This window comes from Patagioenas fasciata, chromosome 7 (genome assembly GCF_037038585.1).
Source record: "Patagioenas fasciata isolate bPatFas1 chromosome 7, bPatFas1.hap1, whole genome shotgun sequence".
Lineage (NCBI taxonomy): Eukaryota > Metazoa > Chordata > Aves > Columbiformes > Columbidae > Patagioenas > Patagioenas fasciata.
The window spans coordinates 11,694,536-11,710,064 of NC_092526.1; the positions used below are offsets into that span (position 1 = coordinate 11,694,536).

The window sequence follows — 15,529 nt, forward strand, 5'->3', positions numbered from 1 at the left end:
ACATGCATTTCTTCCTGCCTCAAAGCCGTAGTCTTTGTTTTAGTTCCTGTGTGGCACCACAAAGGAGCTGTGTTGTAGCAATGCCTCCTAATGTATGCCTACTGCCTTCTGTGAGCTTCACCTGGCCACTGATGAGGTCATCTTGTGAAGAATTTTTTCCTGTTTCTGAAGTGATATAGCATAAAAGAGTTATTGAGGGATAGAGGACTACTCTCCAACTTGGAAGTTTTTGCTTAAAAGTGTGATGTTTGACTTCCTGGAACAAACATGAACAGAAAACTGGTTTTGAGCCCACATACAGTAAAAATAAATTTTTCTAGGTATATGGATATAGTAAATAATGAAAAGCCAAAACCAAACTGAGATGCGTGGGTGGCAAAATGCAGGTAAAAGCAACCTCCTGCAGACAGGAGTTTTAGAACTTTTGGACACAGTGTTTTGTTTATACCATCTGAGTATTATTGATTGAAGGAATTTGGCTAAAAGATAGGAGAAAAGCGTTTTGACCTTATATTTTACCAAAAAAAGTTCTTTCTCCCCTTTTCTTACCAATAGCTAGCTGTCTCATGGTCTCTTGTGATATTTGCAGGGTGATATTCCATTGCAGCAAAATGAGCGTTTCAACATGTTTGAGAAAACAGGCATCCAGTTCCTGGAAATCCAAAATGCTCAGCTCGCTGATTCAGGAGTTTACACGTGCACAGTGGTAAACAGTGCTGGGAAGGCATCTGTGTCTGCAGAGCTCACCGTTCAAGGTACAGCACAGAGTTTACAGGACAGAGCACAACTGAACCAGATATCTCTTTAAAATATCTTTGGTTGTGTTCTCAGTATAAGCATGTGCTTTTCCACACTATTTTCCTCTGTCTTCATTAAATGATACTGTGATAGCTTGCAGTGGCATCGTGTTAGTTCAATGGGAAAAAAGCTATCCGAATGATTGGTAACAACCTTATTTAAAACCAGCTTTTTACTTCTACTGTGGTTTTTAATATTTTTTTTAATATTTTAATTTCAGAGAATGAAAGCCTTGTGCTTGTCATTATAATCAGTAATTAATTTTGTATTTGTTGAGTACCAACACCAGATGCATGTTTATACCAGCCCCACTTTGGGAAACAAAATGGTATCTGTATTTGTAGAACCAGGAAAGTAAAGTAAAGGAGCATAAGTTTAAACTGTAAGAGAGAAAAAGCAGCTTAATTAAGTTAAAATCCAGGCTTTCTAACTCCCAATCCTGCTTAATTTCACTGCTGCTAAAGGAAATAAATGTCTTTGTATAAATAATTTAGGAGACATATATATATATACACACAATTCATTTTGCAGTTTGGTGCTGCTTAGTATGTCCTTTGCACCAGCCTCAAAATCATACAGCCTTCAGCAACCACACTAAAGAGGAATTTCGTCAGTCAGTGGGTAAACAGTCACTGGACCCAACTAAATAATTAAGTCAACAACTGCTGGCTTCAGCTGTAGTCATAAGATCAGTGGGTTACATACACACCCAGCAATGATTTTTTTGATGCAATATTTTTAGGTTCACATCAATCCTGTCACTCATCAAAAATAAAAATCACAAGAGGATTTACACTTGAGATCCTCAAAACCACAACTAGTCTTTACAAGTTAAAGCTGTACTGTTTATCTGTAAATTCCAGTCTGATGAAGCCATTGTAGAAGGAGCTTCTACAGGTTGCCTATTCAACTGATGTTTTATAGAATGGGCCGTTTTGTTCAATAAGCCTTTTTTTCTAAACATGAAACTCAATCCTTACTTGCTCCCCCTGAAGTGGGGAGCTGTCTGTTGTGCAATGAGTATGTCTGCCTTGAGAGCTGATGTGGAACTGGGGTCACAAAGTCAGTTGTGGTATATGTTTGCTTCAGATGCTGACCACATCTCTGAATAATGCAGGCATTCTTTCTTGGATTAGTACAGGTCGCTAAAAAGGGCACTCTCTTGCAATGTACTTGACTAATTGGATGATTCCACTTACCTAACCATGATATGTAATACCTAATTCTTTCATTATCAATTAGATCAGATCATAGGAGGTGGTTCAAGGTGCTAGCAGACAATCAAGTGGCTCAGAATTACTACATTTTATTTTAAATCCATGCAATCTCATATATAGATAATCTTCTTCCAAGAGCTACATTTTTTCCCTAAGTTCCAATAGTGGAAAGTGGAGAGGAAGAGGAAAAATGTTCTTTTAATTGACAGGGTTGCATGGCATTGTTTGCAAAAAGAAATAATTCAACTTCCTCTTCTGTATTTATCCAGTCTCTTTTCAGCTTTAATTTTTATATGAAGAATTTAGTTTACTGTTTATTGACAGGTTTAAGTGAGGTCAATGAATGATTTCCCTCTCTCACTGCAACTTTTGTGTGTGTGTAAATAGCTTCTTTTGGTCACTCTGAATAGTGTGTCAAGTCCAAGCATTGAGATGTGGATTTTCTCTTGCAAAACACAGTGGAAATCAGGGTATCATTCATCATATGTTTTTTGACTTTTCCCTGAGGAAAAGACTGTGAAAGCATTTTTGTGGAGTATTTGTTGATGACTTGCAAAATTTATTATCTTGTAAATTCATTATCACATGTCTCTCTGCTGTAGTTTCTAGTCTAATAGCTGACAACTGCGTATATGTAACCTTGATCTGATCAGGAGAAAACAAGCTGTATCCTGTAGCTTTAACTAGGGAAAAATCGAGAGACTTGGTTAGTACTTGACCTGGGGTGGTATTTCTCCCCTCCCAACTATTTATTTTCTCATGCTGCCCCCCAGACAAACAAGTACTGTCAAAGTTTGAGAGAATGCATGGAGGATTACACACGTATGAACTAAGAACATGCCCCGTTACAGTGAGGAAACTGATGAAGTACCTTGGCAAATCCATATAGCTAAGGCATTTTCCCAGATTTCCTGGTGGCGTCACAAAGTGAAGAAAAGTGATATATGAGATTTGGGTTATTCATGTTAAACATGATAATACTTGCTACGCAGCCCATGAGTTGGTAAAAGTTTATAGGTGAGCTCAGGATTTGGGAATTTTTACTACCGTTAATTTGGGTTTGTGTTTTAGCAGAGGACAGCTGCAGTTTCACTGTGGGCATGCCCAGCTGTAGTACTGATGGTTTGTCTTTCTCCAATTCTACAAACTCTGTGGAGTTCCCATACGATTTGATGAGCTGCCTCCACGCTGGAATCTCTTGCTTACCTCTCACCCCCAACAAGGACCCTTTAAGGTTCACAGAAACTTTAGTTCTCAAGGGACTTGGGAACTTACCTGACCCAACAATGTCTCAAAATGGATCAAGCCCTCTTTGTGTTTCAGCCAAGCAGCTTGCTCTTGTCTATATAAAATTTCAGGTGTGGGGATAGTGAATCTTTACTTCAATGAATTGAAAATATGAAGAATGAAGGTTCTTAAGTATATTATTTGCATAAAATCTTTCAAATTTATGAAATTGTGTAAAGTACTGTATGTATAAGTTACCTGTTTTTTCCTTTTTTTTCTTCAGGTCCAGATAAGACTGACACGTATGCTCAGCCATCATGGTATGTTTTTACTAGAGTACTTTCTCAGAATATTTAGTTGCAGTGCACTGATTTTGACATTTACGGCATGAGTCTTCCTCAAAAAGTGATATATATTTTTGGATCAGTCTGTATTTAGAAGTTAATGTTTACTTGGGATTAAATTCTCTCTTACTGCCAAAGTCAGCTGTCCTGGTAGACTCCTATAAAATAGTTGGTGGAATTGGTGGCAACACTATGAAGCACAGAGTTCTGGTCTGTTTGGAAAAGCAAAATTTAGAGGGCTTTATACTCACTGTCCCCATGTAGCCAAATACTTACATATAATCTGAGCAGAAACTATGTGAGGAGAAACGGTCTGTATCAACTGAACAAACTTCCTCTTTGGAGTCAAAAACCTGCATGCAACTTGTCAGTACTGAAGCTGGTTGTTCTTTGCTGCCATCAGTAAAATGTGGTATGTCCATGGTATTTGCTGATGTCTGAAAATATATACAAAAGTATGGGTAAAATAACAAGAAACAAAATATTCCATATTTTAGGGGTTTATCAATATTTTTAAAGTTAAATGACCATAATTAAAAAAAAAAAAAAAGAGTAAAATGCTCTGTCTTCATGAATAGAAAATGAAGGAATTAAATGCTTTAAGCTGACTATGTAAGATGCTTTCAGGAAGGCCAGTTGCTTTACATTCTTCAGGGTGTTTAATCTGTCCTCATATGGCTTGGATGGGATTTCAAAATGGCATGTTTACGTTGTCCTGACTCCATGTCCACTGCAAAGCGGATCTGAAAATGCTGTGATACCCTGTTTTTCAGGTCTGTGAGAGTTTTAGGAACATACTTGAAAATATGTTTAGTGTAAATGAAACTGTCCAGCCCTACAGCCGGAGCTCCCTGTGTTCTGGGTTCTCCATTGGAGTTTTGCCTCCTCTATCACTTAAAGGAAAAAAATATATATATATATTTAAAGTATATATATATATATGTGCATCTTACAGTTGTAACTGCAAATCTCATAGGCATTATTTCTCTAGTACATTTAACTCTGACTGAAGAAAATACCACAATAAATATCCTGAATATCCCTGAGAGAATAAGTCATTGGCACTAAGCATAGCAAAACAGAGCTGGGCTAGAAATTACTCCCCTAATTTCAAATATGTTCCAATTCTGCCATGGAGTAACACTTTGGAAGTGTGAGACACACAAAATGCTCGACAGGTCATTCAATGGACAGCCAACTTCAATGAAGGAAACTTAGATTCAAGTCCCCGTTAGTCAGCTATTCTTGTGCTCCCGAAGTACTGAGCAGAAGATCCATCGTAATTCTGAGAAACTCTTCCTAATAAAACTGTAGCTGATATTGTTACATCCAGTCAATTTATTTTCTTTTTTTTTTTTGACAAAACCCCTCTCCCTCCCTTAGACTTTAGCCAAGTTTTCTGATCAGTTCTCTTTTGAAATCACCTAAATTACAGGATACCATAATTAGAAACAGTAAATTCAATGCACAATTTACATTTTAATTTCCCTTTAGGGAGCAATGCTATGTGGCATTTTGAGCTATAATTATATTTGACCGCAATTTATTAAAGCATGAGGCAGTGTTACATCATGGTCACCCCAGGGCCTTCTGTAATTGTTCTCTATCTAAAGCAGTGGATGCAAGGTCAGTGTCTGAATAACAAAAAATGTCAGAACCTCAGCAGTGGATTTGTATCCAGAAACTCCTCAGTTATGACAGTGTTTGAGCATGGATCACATACTATGAAGCTTTGTCATTCACCTCTTTCATCCATGTTCTTAATCTGTGTGAAGGAAACCAAAGGCTAGTTAGTTCATCATCTTTGCTAAGGGCTTGTATGTTTATATCATTGCTGAGAGTAGGTAATCTTTATTCACTGTCATATATCTTTAAACTTATCCTTTTCCTCCAGCATGCCACCAAAACCAACCACACTTGCTGTTAAAGCTGCTGAAAGTTCAGAATTCAAACAGGCAACTAGCAATGGGATTACTAAAGAGCTGAAATCCAGCAGCACCGAACTCATGATTGAAACCAAAGACAGGGCATCAGCAAGGAAAGAGACCTTGTACATCACTAGAGAAGCCAAAGACAGTAAGCAGGGACAGCACCAAGAAGCCAATGCAGTGTCTCCTCCAGAACCTAAAGAAGGAAAAAAGGGATCTCAGGTCTTGCAGAAAACTTCAAGCACCATCACACTACAAGCTGTCAAACTGCAGCCAGAACCAAAGGCAGAACCCCAGGCCACTTTCATCAGACAGAGTGAAGACAGGAGAAGGGCTGTGCAGCCCTTGGTGTCAGCTCAACAAACCTGGTCTCTGACAGGGCAACTCAGTCAAAGGAGTAGAGAAGCAGAAAACAGATCTGGAGCCCGGAAAGCTGTAATGGAGGAGAAGAGGGAGCCTCTGGGAATTCCACCTCAGTTTGAGAGCCGTCCACAGAGTCTGGAAGTGTCAGAAGGCCAGGAGATTAAATTCAAGAGCAAAGGTAAAGAGATGAAAGTCATCAGAGCCCTGGGGTTAATCAGGTGCCACTTCTATGTGTGGAAGTGGGGAAGCAATTCCTTCTTCATTGCAAGTTGTCCTCCTAAAGCGTTTTGGAAATAGGTGCAGAATCTCGTGCTGTTTCCACAATACTCTTCTCAATGCAATGTTCAAAATATTCTGTACCGTAATGTCCATCCCTTCTCTTATCTGGGGTTTCCACAGGTGTAATCAATGTCACTCTTACTAGCAGGTGGTTTTAGGATATCTTATATGAGGGTACAAGAGAGAAAATGGACAGTACCCTTTTCATAAGTGTAATTAGTTACGTAGCCCTTGAGCCAAAAAAACGATCATGTAAGAATCTATGATCTGTCACTGCATTTTCCTTGTGGCATCTACATATTGGGTCAACTCAAGGCTGGTCTGCATGCTTCCCAGCAGCTGAAATGGTAAAGTTAGAATTAAAAGGGAGGTTTAGAGTTTACTCTGCAGAATTTGTCTGGGTTTTAACCTCTTGGAAGAGTAATGAGAGCTGCATTTTGCTCAATCCAGATAGTAGACTTAGAACACTTTTTTTTTTAAATTACATTTTAGAAGAAAGACATTTTGGAACATTTCTCCACCATTTTTTAAAGTAATATTTGCACTTAGAAGTGTTTCCACAAGTGAGAGAGGAATTGTTTTTTATGTCTCTGGAGGAAAAAAAAAAAAATCACTACAAAATCAGGGTAAATTATTTCATTTCTTGATAGTTCTTGTCCCATGAGTAAAGAATACAATTTATGTGACAAGCCCAGAGGATAAGGAGAGGATAAAATATTCCAAAGATCCTGGCACCTTTTGAATAGTTTATTTTTCAGGTATGTTAGTACTGGGAATGTGTATTGACTTCCATCAGAGCATCTCAAAAACTTTGCAAGTTTTAACTACTTTATGGTCCTGTTTGGTGGGGAAATGTAGTCCCTGTTGTACAGAAACCAAGGACATCATTCAGTTGTTATTGAAGTCAGTGAATGCCTTTTCATTTGGCTTTGGACTCAAAGCACAAACTCCTATGTCCAAAGGCAAGGTGTTTGTAGGGAAGCTACAGGGGAATGTCGCTAGTGTGCTTTAATAAGTAATCTGAGAAACTCTCTTTCCTGAGAATCCTCTGTGCAAGGGGTGACCACGTTGGCTTCAAAGCCACTTCTGATGCTTGGCTGCAATGGACAAATGGACAATGGAAATGCTGTTACACCCTTAAGGAGGTTTCTACCTGCCAGGCTGGATTTTTTTTTCTTCTCTCCCCAGCTTTTGGAGGTTCTCTCATCTCCACTGTTCTTACTAGTTGTCTGTGGATTCCAATGTGCTTTTTCTCTACTGAGCAGGAAAGACAATATTTTCTCAATAGTAACTTCTAGTGGAGAAAATGCACAGAAAAAAGTACATTTCCTGCTTTCTGATGTATACAACGCACATTCCAATTTTTGCTGCATTTGTAGGTGTAATGGTAATCTGCCCCCTTCCTCAGACAGAATCTCTTGTGCTTCAGTTTGTGCTCATCGCGTCTAGTCCTACCACTGAAAAGAACCTGGCTCAAACTACTTTACACCTTCCCTTCAGATATTCATATATATCGATGAGAGCCCACTCAAGCCTTCTCTTCTCCAGGCTGAACACTATTAGAATAAACAACCTCAGTCATAGGTTCCATGAATTGCAAAGTACTGCTATGTGCTCAAAGAAACCAGTTTAGCAGGGTAGGAAGGAATGGGGAGAAATTTCTTTCTTTCTCCTCTAATATCTCATCACATCCATTTTTTCTCTGACTTCTAGCGGAACATTTTTCAGATGATAGAAGTGCTTGGGGTTTTTCAAGTTGCCAGATATTTGCTGTTTTAAAAGATGGACTGGCCAAGAGGTTTTGGAAGATCAGAAATATCAAACAATCTTTTTGAACAGTTTTGTGTATTATTTGCTCCTTAAGGTTTGTGTAGTTATATAAATGTTAATTATACCTAATTTACACTTAAGCAAGTAACAGAATTACACTAAGGGGAACATGTGTTCATAAGTATTCAAATACCTGATTGTCTAGTTTCAGGGAAACCAAAACCAGATGTGGAGTGGTTCAAAGAGGGTGAGCCTATTAAAGCTGGAGAAGATGTCCAGATATATGAAGAAGATGGAATTCATTGCCTATGGTTAAAGAAAGCCTGCTTGGGGGACAGCGGATCTTACAGCTGTGCAGCTTTCAACCCCAAAGGCCAGACTTCCACCAGCTGGTTGTTAACTGTCAGAAGTAAGTTCTCATGAGCCCATCTGCACTTTGAAACCTGTGGTTGGGCTCTTCTAAACTGTCAGAGGATGGTGGCTGCAAAATGTCTATTACAACTTCTCAATGCAGGTTAATTCTGATTCCTAGCTCTGTGAATAATGTGATGTAGGACAGCTGGCAATCCACTTGCTGGATCAGTTTCTCTTCTGACCTGTTGTTGTTTGTATAGATAAAACCATCTCCTTTAATGTTGGTACATAGGGAGGCCTTTTCTCTACTGAGGTTTCTTATCGATGCTTGTATTCAATACAGGTTGCAAAAGATTTTATTTTGTTGTTCAGTATTCAGTTCTTTTTGAGGTGCTTAGGATTTCTATAGGACGCTGCATATCTGAAATGCTTTGCAAGCACAAACCAATCCTGTTTAGTACAGCAAACATGAAGAAAAGTGGAGAAATGGGAAATGCGTTCTGCTAAATTCAAGTTAGCTTCCCAGTGACAAATTATTTTGAGCTTGAAGGCACTGTCTTACTGGTCTGGTTGAAAGATTTGTTGGCCTCTTAGCAAATCCTGTCTTCAGTTCTAATCTTTTCACCTGGTTTTAGGTGCCTGAGGTTAAACCAGGATACCCAAGATACTTTCTTTCTGTCTCATGAGAGACCAGTAAACTGCATCCTTAAGCCACTCTGTTTCACTGCCAGCCAGGGGAAATGTGAGAGAGGGACTGGGAGAAGACAAACAAGAGGAGAAAAGAATTATCTTTCCTGTTCTTTGCGCTGAGCTCTCTGGTAATATGTTGCATTGGCTGTAGATGGTGGATTCTGACACAGAAAACCATCATGTAAATATAGTTTGAGGACTGGCAATGCCTGCCTTGTAGATTATAAAAGAACCCCTTCTTTATACCAGTCCATTGCTCAAAATTATTTCTATTTCCCAAAAAAAAATTTCACCGTGGTTTTTATTTTTTTTCTTGCTTGTTTGCACGGGATGAATCTGTTAGCCCAGCCGCATCACCTAAGCACACCCAGACAAAGTCACTAAGTGGTAAACATATTTTTTTTTCAATTTTGGTTAAAGGAACTCTTTTCATTTTGGTTTTAAAGGGCCTAAAGCTCAGGAGGTTGCTCCATGCTTTTCCAGTGTCTTGAAAGGATGCACTGTGAGTGAAGGAGAAGACTTCGTGCTGCAGTGCTGTGTCGGAGGGGTACCTGTGCCTCAGATCACTTGGCTTCTCAATGGTAAGGAATCCCCTGCACACCTGCACACACTTCCATCTACAGTCCCAAATGCCACTCTGACCACTACATAGCAGGGCTGCGAATACTCTGCAAAGCCCTTTAAATCACTGTAATACAACTCAATAGAATATCTGAAGAAAATCAGTATGTGGGAAGGGTAGTTTTCTTGAGCAGTTTTCTGTCTTACTGCAGTTCTCCGGACTGCCCAGCAGGGGACTCCGGTGACAAGATTGTTCGCAGATGGTTTTCCTGGGTTTTGTTAAACACAGCTTTAGACCAAGCTGCAGCAAAGCTTGTGCTGCTGCTGTATCCTGTGCTACCCCCACTCCTTCTGGATGGCCTCTGCTCTGAGAGTAACGGGTTGGCATCATCATCCTGCAGGGATAAGTAGTTCTAAGCAAAATATGTGCAATATATCACTCTTTATGGTATGAAGGAAACCCACGCCTCTTAATATCAGAGTTGGGCCCAAACATCAGTGTTTTGCTTAGATTCCAAGTTATTTCAGAGATCCAGGGAATACACGCTTTGGTTAAGGGCTCTTTCCATTCAGAAGCATACCAATTCAACACTAGACAGATTTATTCAGCTTAACCCTTCATCAGCTCTGTTACTCCTGAAGCACAATTGATTTTTTACAGACTCTCACAGGCTACCTATCTTTGTGTGCGTGTGTGTAATTTAAAGACAAAGAATAGCATACTTTGCCATGAAGCTGTTTTAAAATTAAGGATTGTTTAAAAATTCATTATTTGCACATCACCTCTGTTTTTCTTTGGCTATTTGGAGTAAATGGGATAACTGAAAAAAGTGGCAGAGCAAAAGAACCATGACCTTGAGACTGGTATGTTCCCACAGCCTGGTCTGTTCCCCTTCCCAATAGCTCCATGTCTGGAATAGAAAGGCCACTGCTTTATTTACAACATGAAACATGTGAGTAAAGGCTCTGATACTCTCCCATTGGAAATAATTTGTCTGTCTGTTGAAAGGCTACTCTGCAGTTCCTCCTTTGCAGACGTGAGTAGAATGACTGCTTTGCTATACAAGAATTACATCTTCCAGCACAGAAGAAGCAACTTTGACTCACAGGGTCAGTCATTTCACCTTCATATTCCAAGGGTACTCCCTGCTTGTAAACGGTTTCGTTAGTCAGTGAGCGGTGTAGTTATACCCAGTTGTCTTCCACACACAGAGCATCTCCCTGTCTCAAATGACTTTCTGTGTTACAGTTCATCAGGCACAGATACAGCGTCTTCATTCATGTAATGGTGTTCTGCTTTGCTAACCAGAAATCCATTGTCTCCTGAAAAATACAGCCTAGAGACCAATAAACAACGTGTTTCTGTAGACCTCTGGTATACACTGGGCCCCCTGCCTTTTTTCAGGATTCTGTTCTGCACTGACCTTTCTTCTCACTGATCTCAGATGAGTCTGCCCCTGTTCAGGTATAACCAGGTTTATATTGCATCTAAGCTTCTAACTGCAATTGAATCAATATCACAAGGAGGCAAAAGCAAATGGGCTTTTTTTCAGATAGCTGGATTTCAAACCCTTACGGTTCTGTAAGTGAAAGTCAGTGCATTGATTCTGCTCTAAAGTCAAAATGCAGTGATGACTCTGAGTAACAGAAAGACAAGAAATTATAATAATAATAAAAATTAGGGACATCATGTATTATTCTAAAGATATAAGCACACCACTTTCATTCCAGACTCCTAGAACAGACCACTATAGTTTAATGCTTTTCTGTCTTGCATCTGATTGTGATACATAACTGATTATACACCATTTTGATACAAACTTGAATGGATTATAAACAGTAGTTTAATGCTGATAATTCCATGTATACTCCTATGGTCATTATTTTACCTAAGGATCAAATTAACTATTGTGATATCCATTTGAATGCAAACATTTCCTTCCTGTCTACCAGCTAGCTAGATACTGCAAACTTCTCATATTTATACCCCTTATAAAATAAAGGAGAAAATTGTGTTTCTGGTCCTGAAATATTACTCCAAGAACACCTAGCAATGTTTTTGGCAAAATGACATGATTGAGTCTTTCATCAACGGGCCATATGAAGAACACCATATATTCACAGTATATAATTAGAGGCAGGCAGACAAATTTTGTTTTAAAAAAAGATGTGTTATAATCTGCTGTCGTAGCTTGGAATATAAAGCTTTTTACATCCACAACTGATAGTCTGCGGCAGAGAAAAAAGCAATCTGCTGAGAGCAATCACACTGCTGCTCAAAAGACAGCACTTTTGCACAACTCCATAGAAACAAAAATCATATGGGACAGAATGTGAAAAGTTCACAAGAAAATATCAAATGCAAATTGTCTTCCAAGCATGACAATGATAACGGACTAGAATTAATTTTTGAAAGGAAGTGAGAAAAATATGTGTATCTTGGCAAAATAATTAATGTAAAGACCAAGTTATCAAGTCATAAGAAACATGAACAGAAGGTTGCTTTGAGAAAAAATAAATAAATAAATAAATGAATGAAAAAAGCAGAACAGTCTCACTCTTGGGCTGCCCAGCCCTGGATACTGAACAGCTGGTATGATGTCTGATCTGCCTTCCTGCGATCTCTGAGAAATCTAAACCACCTGAGAACTAAAAGACTTGCAATAACTTCTTGTACAATGTTACATACAAGTACTACTTCAGATACTGAGCATTTTTACCAGCTGTGACTACATACAAATTTAAAACATTTTCCAAGCCCTCGTATAGACAGACCTCTCCTTCAGGTCAGCCAAGACAAAAACTACATGATGTATGTTGTGCATTGTCTACAATTACTTCTTAGCATCTGTGGGGATAAGTAGTTTTTCCATATTCATAGACACTGTGCAAATAAGAGCTACCTGACTGAACTGTGGATTTTATTCGAGCTCTTACTCTTCTGTGCAGCTCTACCATCTTCAGTTTCTTTCTTATACTTGTTGCCTATTTTAATGATTTAAGGCTTTTTTCCAACTTTTTCAAGATGTTTCTTCTGTCCCATTTTTCTCACTCTGCCTTTTATTTCAAGTTTCTTTCTGAATTTTCACTGATTTACGGGCAAATAGCCTCACAGTAAATTTCTTGTGTTTAAGTTCTGGCCTCACCAAAATGTTATCAATCACTTTTTACTCGTGCTCTCTGTGACAATAGTTCAGTATGTAGCATCAATTTACTTTAGCTTCTTTAAATACTTTATTTGTAACTTCTTTTTTAAATTACAGGAATAAGATGTATTTTAAATATCTTGATTTTCGTATTGCTTTCCATGTATGTTTTGATTTCCCCTAAGCTGAATTGCACCTCTTTCTGCTCAATTTAAAAACAGTATGACCATGAGTTTAGCATAACAGTTCTCCAAGTAGTGTTTGGTTTTAGGATAGCCTTCTGATCTGTCCAGAAAGCTTCTAATAAATAGGCCAGGGGAAAATTTCCTTTCTTCTGGCATAACATGCCAGCAGAAAGGTATTTTTTGTTATTGTTCCTGCTGCCAAGCTGTCATGAAGATTTGACTGTTCTGCCTCCGGAGAAGGGAACATTTCACTACTGGGAGGGATGGTTTTATTACCTCAAAATATAAGTATAATGGATATAACTTAGAATCTTGCTGCAGATTATTCCGCAGGGCTGATGTGTTTGTTTTCTGGGGTTTGATGAAGAGGCTATTTTGTAAGTGAATTCACTATTGTATGAATAGCGCTAAAAAATAGTCACAGTTTTGCTGGGAGCTGGAGTGGAAAAGAGGGTGCTCTGATAAAATTTGTGGACACAATGAAGGAGACCACATTTTCTTTTTCCATATAAACACTTGCCCTATTCATTTTCTTATTTAAAACAGAAATAAAAAGGCATTGTTCTGGGTTTTATGATGCAGCTTTTACCCTGAGTGTATTTCTGATATGGTTATCATCACAGCATCATTAAGCACCGTTCATAGTTTCGCTGTCAGAATCCCAGACAGGACTCCTGTCAGGTTAGACATTCCACAGGCAGACCAGGAGGCCAGTCCGGTGCCCCATGGCCTCTTGCAGAAAGCTTTGTCTGCATGGGCTTTAGCTCCACATGTGCATATTTGAATGTAATGTTATTCCCACTTGCAAAAAATATGCAATTGGACCTAATAGTTACAACAGTAGCTGAATGAAAGGAAGCTCAAAGGAACTGGTAATAAGAATATGTAACCTGTGAAGAAGGTGGAGAGAGTTAATTCTAAAATTGGAGTCTGCTGGGAAGTTGACTAATTGTTCAGTTTTTCATGCAATAGAAAATTTGCTAATTTAACAAACAGATGATGTATGAAAGAACTAAAGACACAAGATCATCTGTGACATTTTACAATATATATGTTTCAAATCACACTGATTTTGGCACATGTTTGTATTTCAGAGTGAAACTTCATATGCAGATAGCGCATAATCACTGCCTGATTTTGCTAGTGCTGAAAATCAGATGTGAGAGAAAAATCTGTCCCATCATGTAATTTATCCTGCTCACAATGCAGAGCTGGTTCTTAGAAACCCCTGAGTTTTGTCATAATCTTTTAGAATCATTTTAGCAACAAAATCAATTTTGATCTTTCCCTTTGACCATGATTTCCCAAGGGACAGGTATCTTTGATCAGTCCTGCACAATTTCTCTGCCATTTCACCCTCTTCTCTTAGATGACCGGAACTTATTTTTCCACAGCATGATGCTTATGCACAAATATTGGACCCTCTTAACCATTGCATGCACTGGGAAAGCAACTGATGAGTCAGTGTTGGAAACTACTTAATATTGGGAAAAGAGATCACAGAAGCATCTCAGAAAGTAAGACTGAGATTGCTGACAGTTCTTGAAACAATAACAAAGACACTTTAACCACTCTACACTAACATTTATTCATGTTCCAAACCAATTCAAGGATCAAATTTTTTAAAATGAACTTATTTAATAGTCATGTCACCACAGATCTGACTGTACCTGTCTGTTACCAAACTATACGTACTATAGTGTAGATTGGCTGCTCATGTAAATCAGCCTCTTGGCTCCATTGTAGATTTTGCTGTCTCTCTTGTGATGTCTTCCACTATGGAATGCTTGATGGAGGACTTCAAGAGCTTCTCCATGCCCAACACATTTTGCACATCTAGACGATAATGCTAATATCAAGTTTCAGACAAAGCGCAAGATGGAGACAATGGCTGAAGCAAACACACGAGATACTTATTTTCTTATCCACCTGAAAGAGAATCTATTCAAACTACAAAGATAAGCCCTTCACCTCTTGCTGATACTCAAGCCAACACCCAGTAAACCTAATGGTGAGATTTGTCTGACAGCCAAATTCTGCTTTGTGCTTGGGATGCTGCTGTTTATAGTCACCAGAGAGCAGTGGCTCTGCACTTTAATACACTAGCTGGTGTTAAGCATCCAGATTTCACTGAAAACAAGAAGTGGTTTTGAAACTTGTCGCTGTTGTATTAAAACATTTCTCTTCCTTTCTATCTGCAGACCAGCCAATTCAGTATGCTGATTCCACTTTTGAAGATGGAATTGCAAAATTGACTGTCCAAGATGCCCTACCAGAAGATGATGGCTTTTACACCTGTCTGGCTGAAAACAACATAGGACAAGCATCTTGCAGTGCTCAGGTCACAGTCAAAGGTGAATATCTCAGCCTGCTGCAATTATTGTAATGATATTAAAAAAAAAAAAATCTTGGATCCTTAACAGAGATTGTTGCAAGTGGATTCCACATTTTTTCTAAGCTGTTGTCAGCTGGGTACCTTTTGTCCCCCAAGGAGATGTGGGCAACTTAAGTGTTTAAGGACTGTGAAATGTTAAGTAACATGAATGTTTCAGAAAAAGCTATTAATGCTCTGTCCTTACCAAGAAGAGTTTTGTGTGGTACAGAGCAGTGAGGCTAAATTTTGGAAGAAGTGTACCAGTGTAGGAAGGTACTGTCCCTGCTGAAAGC

General features: G+C 38.7%; 1 protein-coding gene across 2 annotated transcripts in view; it reads left to right on the forward strand.

Annotated features, from left to right (window-relative positions):
- Window positions 1-15,529, forward strand: part of MYLK (myosin light chain kinase) — a 210,396-nt gene that overhangs the window by 95,275 nt on the left and 99,592 nt on the right. For both annotated transcript variants that reach the window (XM_065840410.2, XM_071810812.1), the window contains exons 6-11: window positions 590-755; window positions 3,526-3,562; window positions 5,481-6,055; window positions 8,132-8,335; window positions 9,417-9,551; window positions 15,064-15,216. In XM_065840410.2, coding sequence (XP_065696482.1) covers window positions 590-755; window positions 3,526-3,562; window positions 5,481-6,055; window positions 8,132-8,335; window positions 9,417-9,551; window positions 15,064-15,216 — 1,270 coding nt within the window. The remainder of the gene's footprint in view (window positions 1-589; window positions 756-3,525; window positions 3,563-5,480; window positions 6,056-8,131; window positions 8,336-9,416; window positions 9,552-15,063; window positions 15,217-15,529) is intronic.